Here is a 19,634-nt window from a genome sequence, read left to right as displayed (position 1 = left end):
ATGTTTCATGTGCTGCATTACTGGATATCATTTAGGTTGTGTTGTGTGATGCCATCATCTTCAGTTTATCAAGATGTATTAGTTTGCATCATATGTTGTTGTTGAATGTTACACTTGTGTGTTAATTGTGTTGTTGTGTGGTGTACAGGTACATGTGAAACGTTAAAGTTAAAGTGTGTTATTGTGTTTGGATACATTGCTTTAGTTTACATTTTACTGTGTATTTTTTATAGGGTCAAAATAATTCTTACGATGGTACAGTGACTTACGCCACCGTAAAGGACTACATTGCCTCTGCTGGACTGTGACACTAACACTACCACCACCAACCTCTTCAACAATACCTGTTGGATTCAGAAACACAGAGAGCAAAACCATTGTGTAAACCCCATTTATACATAAAATAACATTTTTGTAATAATATTTGATTACAGATAGATCTTTCGAAGTTGTAACCAAGGATATTTTACGAAAATGTTATTTAATTGGAATAGAAGATGTAATAATCCAATCTCTTTAATTTTCTCACTTTGAAATGTATATTTTAACATACAAACATAAATTGTCATCGTTACATCAGGAGCAATGGAGGATGGACATTTGGAAAAAATGCGGCCTGGGCACCATGTGGTGCAGGACACTAAAATAAAAATCTACCTAACAACCAACTTCACTTCACTTTTTTGTAATATATTTATGAGTAAACTCCACCACACTGGATCTCATCCTCTTAAAATAATAACCATAGGTTGATAACTTGTTTGGTGTGATATTGGGTACCTATTGGTTTTATCAGTGCAAAAAACGTTTTGTCCACTAGGGTGCGTGGTAAACCAACTGGAGAGAGAAGTGGATTGACATTGGTGTATGTATCCTAGCCCTGAAACATGACTAGTACAAGCATCATGTGAACCATGGCTAGTATGATCCAGGCAGAGTGCATCCATTTATTATACTCTTATATTATTATGACCTGTTCTAAACTCATCTTTTCTCTCAAATGTTCTTTCTTTTCAAAAGTCTTTTTATTTTGGTTTTATAACAGTATGGATGTCAAGTCCCAGGTTAAAAAAAACATCAGATTTTAGTGTCAGTGACTCAGAGGTTAAAACGTATAAATCACAGAGATCATAGGCAGACATAATGAAATAAATGACTGTTGTTGTGCAAAACATGCCCCTTCAAGACAAAAGAAAAACATTTTCTCCCCTTCAAGTCCCAATTCCCCAGCCTCTCTACAAGTACTCCATCTCTTCTCTCAAATGTTCTTTAATAACATTGGAATTTGATGGGAGTGTTTGTGACATGGCTAGCTATGGTCAATGGTAACATATGGATATTGGAGTAAAACCGTAACAGTGTAAACACATCCAATAGCCTTCCACTGCAAAATAATCAAGTTCCAAATGTGGTTCACACTGTCACACATCTAATTTGCTTTGGAACATGGTTTAGTATCAAGTCAACAGCATTAATCATTGCAGGACTCACATATGCTGTATAATGCAACAAAGAAAAACCCCAAATAGTAACTTTTTCCATCTATGTCTAATACTAGAAGATGGTGAGTAGGTAGCAGTCTGTCTAGCAATTATCATGAGATACAGGATGTGTCTGTAGTTCATCTCCCACCACCAGCATCCTGTGCAGGAAATGAGACGTTTTTGATCTCTCTCACTCACACACACACACACACACACACACACACACACACACACACACACACACACACACACACACACACACACACACACACACACACACACACACACACACACACACACACACACACACACACACACACACACACACACACACACACACACACACACACACACACACACACACACACACACACACACACACACACACACACACACACACACACACACACACACACACACACACACACACACACACACACACACACACACAAGAGAAAGCTTTTATTCGCCTCAATCATTAGATTATATCGCAGCAATAGCAGGATACAACTGATAAATATTACTGTGTTTTAGTAGAATAGGCAAGCCTTCACAAAGTATTCCTTCATGTGGCGGAAGGAATAAAGTTGAAGACTGAGTGACTAATGAGTTTGACCTATGATTATTCATGAAGATGCATCATAAAACAATCAAAACACATCCAACATCTTAAAATATCAGCATACAAACTGTTCCCTGGCTTAAACCATGTACATACAACACCAGAGTTCAACAAACCACGTGCAACGCAGATTCTGCACAAACAAGGGACTAAATTAATTTCGCTCCTATGAAACCAAAATGTGGAACGCCCTACCAACAGTCATTAAGACATGCGAATCCCTTGACTCCTTCAAAACTGCTCTCAAAGGGCACCAGACGGCTGCAATTCGAAACTGGCCCCTGTAAAATCTGAATCCCCCCCACCCCTTTTCCCCCTGACTGTATGTTTCTGTTCCCTTTCTGTTCCCTCTATGATGATTTCCTGTTTTGACTATATAGTTGTGTATATTCGTACGTCTCTTAATGTTTTGATGAATTGAAAATGGTGGGCCCAATGCTTCATGGTGTCGTCCACTCACAGTTAACAGTTTTTGTATTGAGTTGTACTTGAAATGTACTGTAATTCTGCAAACTGTTCATAAATCAATCAATAATCAATAAGTGCATAGCTTTAAAGGACCACTTCACTTTTCAACTTATCTTCATATAATTGATCTTCACTAATGAATAATGTATGAACATTATTCATTCATTATTCATTCATAAAATACCATATAGGCTAATTCCTACTCAGTCTGTGTCTCATAAGCACGAGGGCTGTGGGCAGTTCAGAAACCTGTCCACCAGTGACATCATCGTTAGGCTAGATTTTTTTTAAACAAGATTTTTTAAAGAAAACATTTAGCTTTTTATTATGTGAGAACGGTGGCTTTTATGCATTGCAACTTTTCAGGAAAGCCTGCCGTTGGCCTGTGTCTATTAGCTTGGATTCCCCATCGATGATGTACTGGTGGACGGGTTTCTGAACTGCCTACAGCCCTCCTATGAGACAGCCCCGAGTAGAAAAAAATGTGGCATTTTATCATCATAATAGTGAGGACCAATTACATGAAGATAGGTTGAAAAGTGGTGAAGTGGTCCTTTAAAAGTTTAAACCACCTTGGCAGCTTATCAAAATTCTATATGAAAATAAACCACAGGAAACCTACAGTAACAATAAGACCATCGGACCATAGCCTATAGATTCACCTTGTCCCTCCCAATTCTCCTTCATGTTTGTACCGGTAGGCTACGTTCCATCGCCTTTCTATGTACTTTAATTCCTGTAAAGGGGGAATGACACTGTTTCATCCGTACGTTCAACAAACAAACTTGCCTAGTTGTGTCTTCCTGGCTTGCAGCTCCACAGCTGAGATTGGTCCCACAATTATTTATCACCCAATTTTCCTCAGCTGACCCAATAATGTAAAATTAAAGGGCCAGTAAGCAGTAATGCATGTCAACAGTTGCTGAATATCAAATGAGGTCGGCATGCCTGCGAAAGACCTGGTTAGTGGTAGCCATGGTTCACAAACTTCACATCATGACGCTCGTACTTCACAGTCATGTTTCAGCCAGGGCTTATAGGTTAGTGGTTACCACAGCCACACTGCGCCGGGTAGCGCACCCCTCGCGCCTCCGCCCCCCAGTTCTTCTGCGTGTGCAATTTGTGCACGTGTAGTGCACAAATTGTCAACTGTCAACCATGCCTGGTGTAACACACGCAGAGATGACAGACCAGAATCACACACACATCTGTGTGTGTGTGTGTGTGTGTGTGTGTGTGTGTGTGTGTGTGTGTGTGTGTGGACAAAGAGGAAGTATATGTGTGTCAAGAGGATGTAGATCAGAGACAGCAGAGATAAGAGAGAGAACAGAATAGAAAGTATACGGAAGGTGAAGTATGGCTGCATTCAATCTTCATCTGCCTGGTGTTAATACATTTAATGCGAGAATACATTTAATGAAGTATGGCTGCATTCAATCTTCATCTGCCTGGTGAGAATACATTTAATGCGAGAATACATTTAATGAAGTATGGCTGCATTCAATCTTCATCTGCCTGGTGAGAATACATTTAATGACATTTAGTCAATAGTATAGCAGATTTAAGAATACCATAACTACAGAGAGAGAGAGAGACACAGTGAATCCCTGGAAAAATGTCCCCTCAGCCAACTAGTTCTGGGACTAACACAAGCACAACCACCAGACAGAAAACAAACGGGACTACACCAAATCATAAGAAAACAAAAAGAAAGCTATCTCACACTGGAAAAAATCTACTCAAGTCAAAACCAGAGCAAAATGGAATGCTATTTAGCTCTAAACAGGGAATACACAGTAGCAGAATACTTGAGCACAGTAACTGACCCAAAACTAAGGAAAACATTAACTCGATATAGACTCAGTGAACACAGTCTTGCGATTGAGAAAGGCCGCCATAGGCAGACCTGGCTCCCAAGAGAAGACAGACTGCACTCACTGCACACAAAACGAGGTAGAGACTGAGCTACACTTCTAACCGTCTGTCCACTGTACCAAGACATCAGAGACATATACTTTCCACAGATTACAATCACCCAAAGAGAGTTTGAAAACATGACTAATGACAAAAAACTCCATATCTGTTGGGTGAAGTACAACAATGTGCAAACACAGCAGCGAGATTTGTGAGCTGCTGTGACAGGAGGATGTCAAATGGAATACAAGCACCTTAAGGAATACAAACCATATGTGTACACTGTTTATCAAAAGTATAAAGCTAACTTATTCTATATGGATGTATATTGTATAACTATCTCTGACAGAAAATGCACAATGTTTTTATAGTTTCACATAGTATCACCCAAAGTGCTAATATAACACAGCTCTGTTTAGGCCTTTATTTGATTCCTATTTATATCCAATATTTATACATTGTTCTATTTTGATTGTCTTGTCGTGTGTGTGTGTGTGTGTGTGTGTGTGTGTGTGTGTGTGTGTGTGTGTGTGTGTGTGTGTGTGTGTGTCAGTGTTGCCAACTCGTGAGACGAATAAGCAACCCACCTAAAAAAAAGCCAATAATATGGCCATATTCCTAATTAAAAATAATAGATGCATCATTATAATTACTGTAGGTCTATAATAATTAGAGATACTGTATCGGTATCGGAAAAGATCGGCCCTTATTTGGTCATATCGGTTCAACCACAGATCCGACACAGGGGTAAGGGGTTGACACTATAGGTAAATAACACCAGATATAGAGCTAGATGGCTATAAACACTATTCCCGGTCGGTGGACTTCAAAATAAGATCTTTTTTCTTTTTGTATTATTATAAATATTATTATCTGGTATCGGTATCCGGTATCGGTATCGGCTAACACAGAAATTGTGGTATCGAGATCGGATTGGAAACGAAAAAAGTGTATCGGGACATCCCTAATAATAATTTATGTTCTGGTTATTACCGTTATTTATTATAACATACATTACACATAAACTTTAGCTAGGGCTTAATAACTAGAGACACCAGACCGATTCTGTCACTCAATGAGATTCACACTCCCCCAAACCTATCAAAGAAATGTTGGCTTGCTAGATTTGCCAAAGAAGCTACAGTTTTTAAAACAAGCCCAAAAAAAACGCAACCCGCAACTCAGCATTTTTTCCCCCAACTCTGGGCGGAAAAAAGAGCCAAAAGTTGAAGGAAGGAACATGGTAACACGTGTGTGAGAGAGAGAGAGAGAGAGGGGGGGGGGGGGAGTAACTCCTTGAATTACCATGTGCTCACTGTGTGCCCTGATTGGCTCCTTTAGCATGAAATTACAATACTATGTACTCTGTAAGATGCTATAGGCTGAAATGAAACAAAACAGGAGTGGTCGGATAAGAGAAAATAGGAGGGGGCTCCACCAAAGAGGATAAAAGGATGCTGAAAAGAAGAAAGTACAGAGATCTTTCAACTGAATGCCACCACAATGATGCCTGTCTTATCTCAGACAATGTTTGGTTTTATTATTGCCATGATCTTAACACAGAAAATGCCTGTTATCCTTGCAGGTAATGATGCACAGAAGACTAAATATGTGGGCACAAGAGGAGCCACTTATGAGTAAGTCTTTTAATTTGTTGTCTGTAGGCTTTTCATGAAGGGCAAACGATGCAGAGCTACATAATCTTTCTGTGAAGAAAAAAAGTCCACAGCCTACCTACTGAGCGAGCAGCCGAGATGACTTCAAATGTGATGATTAGTGACACTCTGAGACAGACCAGTCCTGCATTGTTGGATTTATTCTATGTGTTCATTGCCCTTTTTATGATAATAATCTGATGAATCGTTTGTCCCCAGGCTGCACACACAAAACCAGGGTTACTGATGTGGTCTACAGTGAGCTGGTGAGAACCAGGTCTCTGGTGAAGAATCCTCCTTGTGGACAGCCTGTCAGCAGTGGTATGAGGCACACTGCAACCCTCCAACACAAGAACAGACAAGCTGGTATGTGGAGTAGGGTTGAAAATATTGATTATTCTTCTTAGTGATTTAGTCTATTGATTACTTGTTAGATTAATTGAGAAGCACATTTTAAATATGTTTTAAAGATCAACGCATTGACGCAAAAGGAGATTATAATTTATAATATAATCGACAAGCTGGCGTTTTGACCTTGTAGATCTGCTATTTCCACAATTTTGTTGGGGGGGTAAATCCTCGGGTTACCATGTACTCAGAGGACCCTTTTCCTCCCGGGTTAAACCAGTTCGGTTCTTTTCCCCGCCTAATATTGAACCAGTTCAGAGTGTTTCCACTGAAAATGAATTGGTTCAGAACAAGTTGATTCGGAAAAAATGGCCGTCGGTTGAAAGCACCAAGGATCCAAGAATGTAGAACGGAGCCAGTTCTAGAACCAACGTTCTTTTGGTGGAAAAGGGGTCTTTGTGTGCCATGTTTGGCTGCTTTAGCATGAAATTACAATACTATGTACTCTATAACAGGGGTTCTCAACGTTTTTGGCCGGGGACCCCCGGAAATGCTTTGGCAATGTCTCGGGACCCCCGCCCCGCCCCCTCCCGACCCCCAATATAAATTGACTGCTACAATAACCTTAAACCATTTTGGGCGGGAACCCCTTTTGGTGTTTTAAGCATTGTTATAATTTAGCTATTGAAAAATAGCAGATCTACAAGCTCATAGCGCGCCCCTGAGTGGCGCGCTACGAGCTTGTAGGTCTGCTATTTTTGAAAAATTGTGAAAATAAAATATTTTTTTTTAATTTTTTAATTTAATTTTTTTTGAAAATAATTTGGGGACCCCCTAAAATATTTTGGCGACCCCCCGAGGGGTCGCGACCCACGGGTTGAGAACCCCTGCTCTATAAGATGCTACAGGCTGAACTGGTCTAAATGTAAACAGGATTGGTCAGAAAGGAGAAAATGGAATGAGCCACCAAAAAGGATGGAGGATGCTACGAATTCCAAAGTACAGATTTATCAACTGAATGATAACTGATTATGATAACTGATAACTGATAACTGATAATGATAACTGATTTATCAACTGAATGCCACCACAATGATGCCTGTCCTATCTCAGACAAAGAGACTTGTGCCTAATGTTTGGTCACCGCAATAATAAATACAGCAAATGCCTGTTATCCTTGCAGGTAATGATGCACAGAAGACTAAATAGCCTACTTGGGCACAATGACAGAGGAGCCACTTATTAGTAAGTCTTTTTATTTGTTGTCTGTAGGCTTTTCATGAAGGGCAAACGATGCAGAGCTACATAATCTTTCTGTGAAGAAACAAAGTCCACAGCCCCTTCTGAGCGAGCAGCCGAGATGACTTCAAATGTGATGATTAGTGACACTCTGAGACAGACCAGTCCTGCATTGTTGGATTTATTCTATGTGTTCATTGCCCTTTTTATGATAATAATCTGATGAATCGTTTGTCCTCAGGCTGCACACACAAAACCAGGGTTACTGATGTGGTCTACAGTGAGCTGGTGAGAACCAGGTCTCTGGTGAAGAATCCTCCTCGTGGACAGCCTGTCAGCAGTGGTATGAGGCACACTGCAACCCTCCAACACAAGAACAGACAAGCTGGTATGTGGAGTAGGGTTGAAAATATTGATTATTCTTCTTAGTGATTTAGTCTATTGATTACTTGTTAGATTAATTGAAAAGCACATTTTTTATATTTTTTAAAGATCAACGCATTGACGCAAAAGGAGATTATAATTTATAATATAATCGACAAGCTGGCGTTTTGACCTTGTAGATCTGCTATTTCCACAATTTCTTTGAAAATGTGTGAAGATTTTTCAACATGGTAACGATTATGACGATTATGCGAAACATAATTGTGATTATTGCAGGTAATGATGCACAGAAGACTAAATAGCCTACTTGGGCACAATGACAGAGGAGCCAATTATTAGTAAGTATTTTAATTTGTTGTGTGTAGGCTTTTCATGAAGGGCAAACGATGCAGAGCTACATAATCTTTCTGTGAAGAAACAAAGTCCGCATCCCAGTTTCTGAGCGAGCAGCCGAGATGACTTCAAATGTGATGATTAGTGACACTCTGAGACAGACCAGTCCTGCATTGTTGGATTTATCCTGTGTGTTCATTGCCCTTTTTATGATAATAATCTGTTAAATCGTTTGTCCTCAGGCTGCACACACAAAACCAGGGTTACTGATGTGGTCTACAGTGAGCTGGTGAGAACCAGGTCTCTGGTGAAGAATCCTCCTCGTGGACAGCCTGTCAGCAGTGGTATGAGGCACTGAGACACAACTTCACAAGAAGCTGCTGCTATGTGGAGTAGGGTTGAGACTACAGGTTATTTTCTTAGTGATTAGTGTATTGATTACTTGTTCGATTAATCGGATAATTGAGAAGCACATTTTTAATTCAATGATTTAATGCAAAATGATAGTTTGATTAAACACTTGAGCTTTAGTATGTTTTGTTAACTGTTAGTACCCTATGTTTGGTTGCAAACTGTTTACTTCTTGTGTTATAAAGAACCACTTGTAGTTTAAGAATGGGGACAACAAATGGGGACAAGTCCTAAAGCTACTACTTTAGACGGAAGTTAATTAAAGTGGGTCATGTTTGCATGTTTGGAATTGTAACAGCTGAAATCAATAAAAGGAGACTTTTACAGGAAAAACTGCTTGGTTTCTGCTTACCTAATCATTAAGTGACATCATTGTCAGCCTCCCCCCTTTTTCCCTTTTTTCATAATAACATGTTAACTTCTGAACTGTCCACATAGAACCTTTTTTGGGGGGCCGGGTGAGTGGGGAACATAGAACCTGTAGTAGAATTTTGTAGTAATTGTTCAACATAAACATTACAGAGACTTTAGTTGGTACTGTACAATACTTTAAAACAGTTGGCATGTTGCACACATGGCTAAAATTGATCTTATTTGTGCCTCCCTCGTTGACAACAATGCATGAACAGCGCTCGAGCGCTTGGTTTCTGCCCCCTCAATATCGTAACTCTTCTATTAGATGGCTCTGCTGTCTACATCACCCTTTTTAAGCTCTGCTCATCAACCAACCATTTGACAAAATCCAAAACAAAACTTATTCCGGTACTGCATATAGAAAATAACCTGTGAAAGCACTTATTACGAGAAACATTTTTCAAATCTTTCTCTCTACATGAACACTATGGTAATCAGGAACAGATTGTCATGGGGCATCTGTTCCTGATTACCAGGATGTCCAGTTAATTGCATGTTTATGTGACCCTATAGTCTCGCATGGCCTCTTCACAGCTCTGCCTACTCTCTGCCTGATGACAGTGTTGCCAACTCTTGTTTGAGACATAAGCCAACCCACCTCCAAAAACAAGCCAAATAAGCCAAATCTCACCTTGAAAAACAAGCCAAAACAATTACATTCCTAATGAAAAAGGTCGATACTAGTTTATGCTTTGGTTATTTATTATGGAATTACACACATACTTTAGCCAGGGCTTAATAAATAGAAACACCAGACCGATTCTGTCACTCAATGTGATTCACACTCCGCCAAACCTATGGGGAATTATAGTAGGCCTATATACATCTAAAACATGTTTGCTTGTTGATTTGCCAAATAAGCCACAGCGGTTTTAAAACAAGACCAAAAGAAAAAAACACAACTGGCAACTCAGCATTGCCTGAGGAGAGTCTGGGAAGGAACCTCTATCCAGGACTCCGGTTTCCATTGCCTTTCTCTGTGAAAGGCCTGACCATGCCAGACTAATGACCTAAGGACGATAGTGACCCAGGCCAGGCCGGAGTAAAGGTCATGGAATGTGAGGGTCTCACAATAGGTGTTCTGTATAGGAGGGGGAGTTTGGGTTGATAACTGGCCATAGTGAAACAGATTTAAACCTCTTTGCCCAGCGTTGTGCATAACATCTTTTGCGAACCAATGCAGGCCTGATTTAATAAACCAAGCCAAGAGGAAGAAGAGTTTCGTATTATCAGGCTTACTTTGTTTGAAACGTCAATACAAATCCAAATGTCACATCATGCAGTTTCCAGTTTTTGGTGTTATCTTCTAGTATAGGAAAAGACTTCCTTGTATTTGAGCACACTTTGAGAATGTATTGTTAAATGGTTCATCACACTAATGGTGTCACACAGCAAAAACAGCTGATTTACAAGCTCAGTGGATTGTATCGTGACCATTTGTGAGCTTGTAGATTTCAGAATCATAACAAAATACAATACATTCACACATATATTACTAATGAGTGCCAAACATAGGGAAAATGTTTTTAGTGCTGGAGGAAGTGACATACCAGTAGCCTATAGCACAGGGGTGGGCAACTTTGACGATGGAGAGGGCCACTATATTTCCACACTCACTCCCTAGGGCCATATATTACTGTCGTCGCAAAAATAGCCGATCTACAAGCTCAAAACGCGTCGCGCTGCGACGCGTTTTGAGCTTGTAGATCGGCTATTTTTGCTATATTCGAATTGAAATCTTGAATTTTTGCTATTTTTTAATTGGAATCCTGAAAATTAACATTTTTATGTAATTTCAAATGCCTTTAATTATACTTGTGTTGAGCATTGATGAGCTACTAATTTAGACTGAAGTAATAACAGCGGGTCATGTTTGCATGTTGTGGAATTGTAAACAGCTGAAACCAATATTATAATCAGTATTCTGACATTAACCTGAGGGCCACATTAAGTGAAGGTGGGGGCCGCATGTGGCCCCCGGGCCGCCAGTTGCCCACCCCTGCTATAGCCTATATGCCTGCTTGTGTAGTCAGTTATTTTTCTCATCAGACCACTATTATCACACCACAATTGTATGGGTTTACAGACAGGCAAAAACAGGCAAAGAATAGGTATGGCTATATAAAACTGGCTATGCCAGGGGTGGGCAACGTCTTTTATGCATTTACTGTTTCCAAGGCTGGCATAATAACCCAGCCCCCTGTTTAGTATGTCGGAATTTATGCCTGTATCGTCCCAGCTAGACAATGAAAACCATGGCTTTTACATCAATATAAACTGCCTAATCCAGTCATTTCACAATACAATCTAAAAAAGACTCAGGCAATAATTTGATATATTAAATACATTTTCTGCCTATGAAATAATAGTTAACAATGGCTCTTTTCACCAGCCCGATCTGATCACCTGGCAGATCAAAAGCAGTCAGCGCCATCTGCTGGCAAAGTATGGTACAAACATTCTCCCTTTCTTATATTTTGCAGTGGACAGACTTCATGCTTAATTTGTCAATAGTTCATTTGATAAAGTACTTATGCACAATTATGTTTAGAACAAAAAGGGGTAGCCTACTAGTATGTGGATAAAATAATGTTAAAGATTTAAAATAGTTTGGATGTTAAGATATGCCATCATGCCAGCCTTTTTCATTTTTGAAAATGTGCAGAATATTTCTGGATCAGTAGCATAATGGCAAATCATTTTCTTAGATTCATATATATAAGATAACTGTATATGGATGGACATATTTTATCATGCTATTAGTGGTAACCTCTGGTAAGTATCAAACATTTCCATTAAGGACCCACACAGAATTGTATTTGGAGAAGGGCCCTCGTTTGAAAAGCTCACACTGTGATTCATTTGAGCATGTAAATCGGCTATTTTCCAAGATTAGGGAGCATTTACTAACGAATGTCCGTTAGCAATTAAGGTACTTTTTTGTGGATGAGTTTAATTCTTGATCTACCAAACACATCATGAAATGCACCAAACAGATTTCTTTAAGTTCAATTTAATATTCAGTACAACATATTGCGCAGATCATGTTTTAAATCTCAGTCAACTATTAATAATCTATGCCATATTTGCCATCTCTCATTAGTTCTTATATACCCAATAGCCATGAGAGAAGACTCTCGTGAGCAGCAACCAGCAGGTACTTGTTCCAGGGGTTCTTTATCATTTTTGTATTAGATTTTCTTCAGTTAGGTTTATAGGCATAGTGTTTGTGATGTTAGGGTTAAGGCTGTGTTTAGGTTTACAGCCATGTTGTAGACCGGGATCCCCCTGGCCTGGGCTCTATAGCCTATTAGGTCTGCTCCTTTCCCCCCCCTCTGCTTCAAATCTGGTCATCGAAAAAAGTAGCCGTCCTACAAGCTTACAGCGCTTCACATTGCGAGCTTGTAGATCTGCCATTTCCGTGAAAACGTTTGTCCTAGTAGAATAGGGATGCTGTAGGCTTCATGTGGTTAAACCTAATTAATTAGCACTGCGTGGGGCTGTAGTCATACATAAAACCTTTCACCACATTGCTCCAACTCTCACCACCACATTGCTCCAAGAAGTCCAGCAGGGGAAAAAAATGATCACAAAACAGCAGGGTTAAAAACATAGATCATTTGTTTTATTACAACAACACATGCTTGATAAAAAACAAACTGTAACAGTGGGAGAGGGCCACATATACTGCAACAGCAGGAGAGCTAGAACTATCCATGGCTCGTGCCCTGTCAGACCCTCCTTCATTAGGTTCCCATAAGAATACAAAAATCACACCATTATCCTCGCACACACAATCTGGGACGGATTCCACAAGGCTCAATTCAGAAAAAAGTGGAATGGATTCTTCACGTAGTAAATCCAATAGTGGTTTATAGTGTGGGTAAGGAAGCCAGTTCTCCAAAGCCCTACAATGAGGTGCTTCCATGTTTTCCAGTGCTACAATGAACAAACCAAAGTTTTGCTCAGTCTCATTCATTTGGCTCCAAACTAGCCCAGGGTTGTCCGATTAGTTCGAAGTGCCATGGTGGGAGCATTTGTTTGCAGTGGTTGTGGGTTTGATTCCCACTGGCCTGCACCACAAATACAGAATACATTACACTGCGTTTTTATTCACCTCCGCCCACGCCAGACTATGGACTTTGACAAAGAGCCGGGGGTTGTTGCGTTTTCACAGAGAGTTTCTCTACATTATGTAGGAGCATAGAAAATAGTCATTTTCGGGGGAAAGAATAAACAAAACTAGGCGCCAACATCAAAAATAACTTTGTTTGGACAGTGATTCTCAAACGTGATCTTGTGATCCATAGTACGGTAGGTTTCCGTTAACTATTTTTGTATTTGCATTTGTTGGCGTAGGCCCTTAGGGCCTCACCTTGGATGTGGGTATCATGGTTTAAACAGATTGTCTTTCTTTTTTGCCCAGAAATCTGCTGTGTGCAGTCAGTAGCACCACCTTTAGAATTAGAGCACTAAAGATAATATCTAGCATTAAGAGGAAGCTGGGAAACCAACTGACAGCACTAAACAAATCAAAGGCCTTCAACGAGACAAGCTGCTACAAGGAGTGAATGTGCTTTTGCATCATCATACATAGTACAATCAATGAATCAAACAGAAATGTGACTTTCATCAAAAGAAGGAGAGTTGACCACATCACCTCAAAGAATAAAGGAATAGGTAAACAAAAATAAACCACGTTTTTCACTCAAAAGAAACCCCAAACAAAGCATTGCATTAAAGCATGAACGTCAAGTAAAAAATGCTACATTGCTTGAGTGTTGAGTGCTGCAGACCATTCCCATAAAAAATAAGTTCACCCTGGCATCATACAGTGTGGTAGCCTGTGTCAGTACAGACAATGCTCTGTGATATTGGACACAAGTTTATTACAGTACTGTAAAAACAAAACATCCGAGTATTACAGTAAAATTACACGTCATCTGGGTGTAGCATTGCCGTTCAAAAACAGGTACAGCCCTCTGAACTTGGGAGTAAAATCAATTTCAAATCTTATTTTCATATTTGTATAAAAAAATGTCACGCTCATTTATCATTTAGACATTGAGGAAACCGTGTGTCCCTCTTGTGCCCTTACAGTGTGTTTTATCATTTCAAAAAGCACATCAGTAACCAGGCATCAATAAAAACATTATCATTACTTTTCTTCATTGGTGAAAAAAAGTGGTGAAAGTAACGCTCCAGTTTACTATTAAGTAAGCTGACCGCCAGGTATTTGTAATGTACAGTGGTGACTAAGGACCATGTAACCGTAGATGATATACAAAATACCGTAAAAGGTCCTGGCCGACTGGTTGCGTCTTTCGGGGAAAATGGCGAAAAAACGCTGCTAAAAATCAGAAAATCGCAGCAGTGTGCACTGTTGTGCAGACACCTTAACCCTAGTTCCTTGTTTGGCTGGTTATTTTGTGCCAGAGTTAAGAGACCGTCCTACTTGATCATGCGTGTGTGTCTCTGCATTGTGCTATGGCTGGCTGCAGTCCAAGTCCCAGAAACATGCATCAAGCATGGTCTGCTGTTCCTACCGCAGTGTTACTGCGTCAACCCATAAACATTCTGACCTTTATTCTGCAAGTGTAAGCCAACGATATGTCTAAGTTAGTAAGTTCAGTTGATATGTCTTCAATGTCTGTCTGCATTTACTGAACTTGGTGAGTAACAGTGATGTTCTTTAGTTTTGTTAGTTAGACTACATTTATCGTGATGACACAGAATCTGATGCAGTACCTTTCCTTGTGTACTTCTATACTGTATTTAGGATGAGAACCCACATTGAATCATAGAGGGTGAGTGGGGGTGGGGGGGGGGGGGGGGGGGCGTATATTATTGGGATTATCAAATATGCAATTATTATGCAATTATTATAGTGTATGCTACTAGTAACCAGAAACAAGCTCAATCTAACACCTCAAGATGCAATGCATCAAGACGTGTGGTCAGTGAGCTTATAGATCTGCCATTTATGCAACGTTTTGGAAATTCTTTGACATTTAAAAATAAGAACTGACATTTGTTTTTTCTAAATTGGGAAGCGAAGTGGTTAAATATATACTCTTTTACAAAAGTATGCAAAGTATACAATATACAGTAAGTTAAAAACGGATCCCCCCCTGTGTACTGTAAATTAATCTATGGACCCCTGCACCCATATGATTTATCATTCCTTGTATTTGGCTTGTGGAAGACTTTAGATTGTTATTTGTTTTACCCCCTCCATAAACGTTGATTAGCTCTTTGCGTGCATAGCTTGTTGTCAAACCAAAAAGCTACAACAACAACAAAACATCTGACAGCATAATTTTCAGTTTCAGATGGATGGACACAACCTGTCCGTGAGGTAAAAGACACAACCGAACATTAAACAACAACTAAACAGCGACAGACGCTTGTCAGCGCCTGTCACAACCGTCCTCGACACTCATTCATGTGGAAGCGAAACTGTTGACAGCGGATGAGACATCGGCGTGTGCGAGTCTTCATCTCAACGTTCAAACTAATAATCCCATACATTCTCTGGATTTTGACATGTTGATAATGTAACGCAAATACGCGTACACTGCCTCGCATATCGTCTCTGTCGGGAGGAAACCTCATTGTGTCCGAAACTGTTACTTTTCAGGATTCAAATTCAAAAAGAAATTAATTTACAAAAAAACCCCCACAAAAAGTTAGAATATGGAGGTTTCTGCCCGACAGCGACGACTTGAAGGTCCAGAAACTAAACGGTACGTGTCTGACATGAGATTCCAAGCGCGTGAATCATTCAAAAAAGGCCTCAATAGGAGAATCTAAAAATAACCGTAATATTAATATATCTTATCTTTAGGAACAACCCCTATCATAACTTGCTCAATGCGCCATGTGCAGCGCAGGACACACTGGTATAGGCCACTGGGTACTTCATCAAAGCCTCACAGAGCTGAAAACAGACAAGCAGGGGTCATCGCCATGTTGGCTTGGTGATGGAAATTTTTTGGCCAAAACTCAATTCTTGCCACGGACATATAAAATGAGTAATATTACCAGAAACACATAAAGAGATAGCCCTGAATGACCATAACAGGTCTGTAACTCTGAGAGTGTACATTTGTACACTCTCAGAGTTCTGGGGGTCTTTGCAAATAAAACGTTTGAGAACCACTAGTAGTAGTGGACTCATAACCTATGTGCCATAATATCGTAGTACATCATTGTCATACATATTTCGAATAAAAACCGGAGACTTGACATTCAGTAATTGGGTATTATAATGAAAGAAAATCTAAACTTTCCCAGGGACAAGTCTTTGCCATGGACACACATATGGACATATTGATGACCCCTGCAGACAAGACAACAACCCGCCTCTGTGAGTGAGTGCCTTTTGCTTTAATGTCTTCAATGACATGTACAGTATCAATGACCTCTCCCAGAAGGATATCGCTGATAATAATTGAAAAGATCAAACTAGCCAAGTCATACGATACGAAGCTTCCCCTTGATTTCAGATCGAGTAGAAAAGGAGAGAGCGAGCGAGAGTGAGAGAGGAAGAGCAGAGTTTTTGTCGCAGTATCAGTTCTAATGATCTCTGCTGAACTCTCCCACTGTATCTCGCTCTCCTCTCCTCCATTCCTCTTCTCTATCTCCTTTCATCCCTCTCTCTCTTCCCTTTCTCTCCCGCTCCCTCACGTCTTCGCTCTCTCGTATTCGCCCTCCCCTCTCGGTCTTTGATTTCTCAGCACGCAGCACCGATCATGTCCTCCACATTTCATTTCTCAGCATGCCGCAACAATCATGCCCTCCACATTCTAAACAGGCCCGCTGTGATCCGTTACGATCTCATTATGCGATGCCGGCACTTTTCAAAGCCCTCTCTCGCTCCCTATTCGCAAAGCCCTTCAGGAAGATGGAACAGACATGGTCTTCGTTCGTTAGCTTCTGTTTGTAGCTCATTTGGTATCGTCGCCAAGCGACAGCACTGGGAGCTCAGCATGGCCACTTGCAGAGCAACATGGCCTCTAGTAGGCTAATGTGGCTTTTAAACTTTAAGCCCACTTTCGCACTACAAAAACCTTGGCATCCTGCAAGGTTGGGCGCAAGGGCGAAAACACAGGCCTCAGGGGTATGTGGTGATTGGAAATACATACATTAATTATAATAGTGGCGAAAAAAGTTACACAACAGGCCCTCTGTGTGGCACAAGGTTGAGCAGCTGTTTTCAGTGCTTTGGCACAGACAGACATGTCAAGTGAGGGGGACCCTCACTTGACGGGGGACCCTCCAAAGAGGGGACCCTCCAAAGATGTTTGCCGATGTTCACCGGCGGTGGCTCAGGGGTAGAGTGGCCGGTTGCCAGTTCGAACCCGGGCTCCCCCAGAGTTAGTGTCAAAGTGTCCTTGAGCAAGACACTGAACACCTAATTGCTCCTGATGTGCTGGTTGGTGCCTTGCATGGTTTCCGCCGCCATCGGTGTATGAATGTGTGCGTGAATGGGCGAATGTAATGCACAATCTATGTAAAGCGCCTTGGATAAAGGCGCTATATAAATTAAAGTTTAATACGTCATAATAATTTGACATATAATAATTCCCCTGTTCCCCTCTTTTTCTTCCCTCTACATGAAAACAGACACGAGATGCAGCCTAAGAGAAAGAGATAAGAAAACGTTCGTAACGACAGCGATCTTTCACTGGAGGTCACTCTGAATAAGAAAGAACATCAGCCCCCTTTCACACACCTGCATGGCTTATACGGCCTTTTCACCCGGGAAGCGACTAAAAATTAACTCTCATCGAGAGGCCTGCGTTTACATAGGGAAGCGCGTGGTGCAATCTGACACTCCCGCGAAACTGTCGCCCGTTTCGTCTCGCGGCACGTGTGTAAACACGCCTGTTCACGCGAGGAGCGCGCAGGTCCAACTCCCCACGTGAAAGACCCTTTAGACTCGTCACAGACACACTGGCATACAGGAAACGTTCAGCTGGTTTCCGCCGCAATGGATCTTCTCATTGGAAGTGACTCCCTGTGTTCCATTTCCCGTCTTTCCCGTCCGTTGTTGCAGTTTGGAGAGGAGAGGAGAGGCTAGCGGAAAAGAGTGACCCAGTGGATGGACAAGGACTCGTCAGGGAGGCTGGTTTACCAAGGTGGAAATGAGGAAGAGGATTCATAGAGGCAGGATACGAACGCAGAGCGAGAGCTCGGAGGTTCAGATCCGGATCTGGTAGCCGTCGCTGAGCATGCTGAGCTCTGGGGGTTTCCTCTCCACCGAGGCGGGCCTGGTGGGACAGACAGACAGAGAGACAGAGAGACAGAGAGACAGACAGACAGACAGACAGACAGACAGACAGACAGACAGACAGACAGACAGACAGACAGACAGACAGACGCTGTTAGATACATAGCACAGTAAACAATTTCCTGCATCACTTTCTGATTTTTCATTTCTAGGGTGTCATAGCACTCACTTTGAGAAACCTTGCAGTAGAGAGAGAGAGAGAGAGAGAGAGAACAGGTGGAATGGAATTGAAGACAATGGGGCGATGGCCAGCGAAAGGGAAAGCAGTTCAGAGAGAGATATAGGAGGAGAGAACGAGGGACAGAGCTACAACGTAGTATACAGAGAGAGAGAAAGAGAGGAGCCTCTGCAAGAAAGTCATCACTTTTTAATCTCACTGTCAGCCCCCCCCCTACACAAGTCTTTTCCTTCTAGCACAAGCGCATACTAACTGTACAGTGTACACACACACACACACACACACACACACACACACACACACACACACACACACACACACACACACACACACACACACACACACACACACACACACACACACACACACACACACACACACACACACACACACACACACACCTCTCTGAGCTCGCACATCAAAGAGAGTGTGACTTCTTTAAGCTGATCTACTGAGAGGACAGGACATTAGAGGAGAGGAGAGAAGGTGAATAGAGGAGAAAGAAGGAGCGGACAGCTGGGCAGCTGACAGGTTCCCTCCTCCCTTATTACTTCTCATTCCATCCTCCCTCTCTCTCCTCTTCCTCCGTTAGCCTCCTTCCACTCTCTCCATTATTCACCCTTCTCTTCTTTCTTCCGCTTGTGTATTCACCTTCCCTAGTCTAATCACTCTCTCTCTCTCTGATTTAGTGCTATTGATTCCATCCTTCCAAAGACACCTGTAGACCTCACAGCCTTTAGCCAGCTCATCACTCACTCCTTACTGTGTGTGTGTGTGTGTGTGTGTGTGTGTGTGTGTGTGTGTGTGTGTGTGTGTGTGCGTGCGTGCGTGCGAGCGTGCGTCAAATGATGACAGATAAGGAGGTAAATTGGACAGATACAAAGAAATT

General features: G+C 41.3%; 1 protein-coding gene and 1 long non-coding RNA gene across 2 annotated transcripts in view; both read right to left on the bottom strand.

Moving 5' to 3' along the window:
* Positions 1–12,875: 12,875 nt before the first annotated feature.
* LOC306941457 lies at positions 12,876–16,357 on the bottom strand. The gene is made up of 2 exons (XR_013792153.1): positions 13,981–16,357; positions 12,876–13,932 (listed from the first exon to the last, which is right to left on the bottom strand). It is a non-coding gene; the product is annotated as an uncharacterized lncRNA (long non-coding RNA).
* Positions 16,358–16,404: 47 nt separating this feature from the next.
* Positions 16,405–19,634, bottom strand: part of vash2 (vasohibin 2) — a 37,816-nt gene continuing 34,586 nt past the window's right edge. Inside the window, exon 8 of the mRNA XM_079526940.1 lies at positions 16,405–18,547. Coding sequence (XP_079383066.1) covers positions 18,478–18,547 — 70 coding nt within the window. The 3' untranslated portion in view covers positions 16,405–18,477. The remainder of the gene's footprint in view (positions 18,548–19,634) is intronic.

Source organism: Electrona antarctica (assembly GCF_951216825.1).
Source record: "Electrona antarctica genome assembly, chromosome: 17".
NCBI lineage: Eukaryota > Metazoa > Chordata > Actinopteri > Myctophiformes > Myctophidae > Electrona > Electrona antarctica.
Note: the sequence above shows the minus strand (reverse complement) of the source record. Positions and strands in the feature narration are given on the sequence as shown.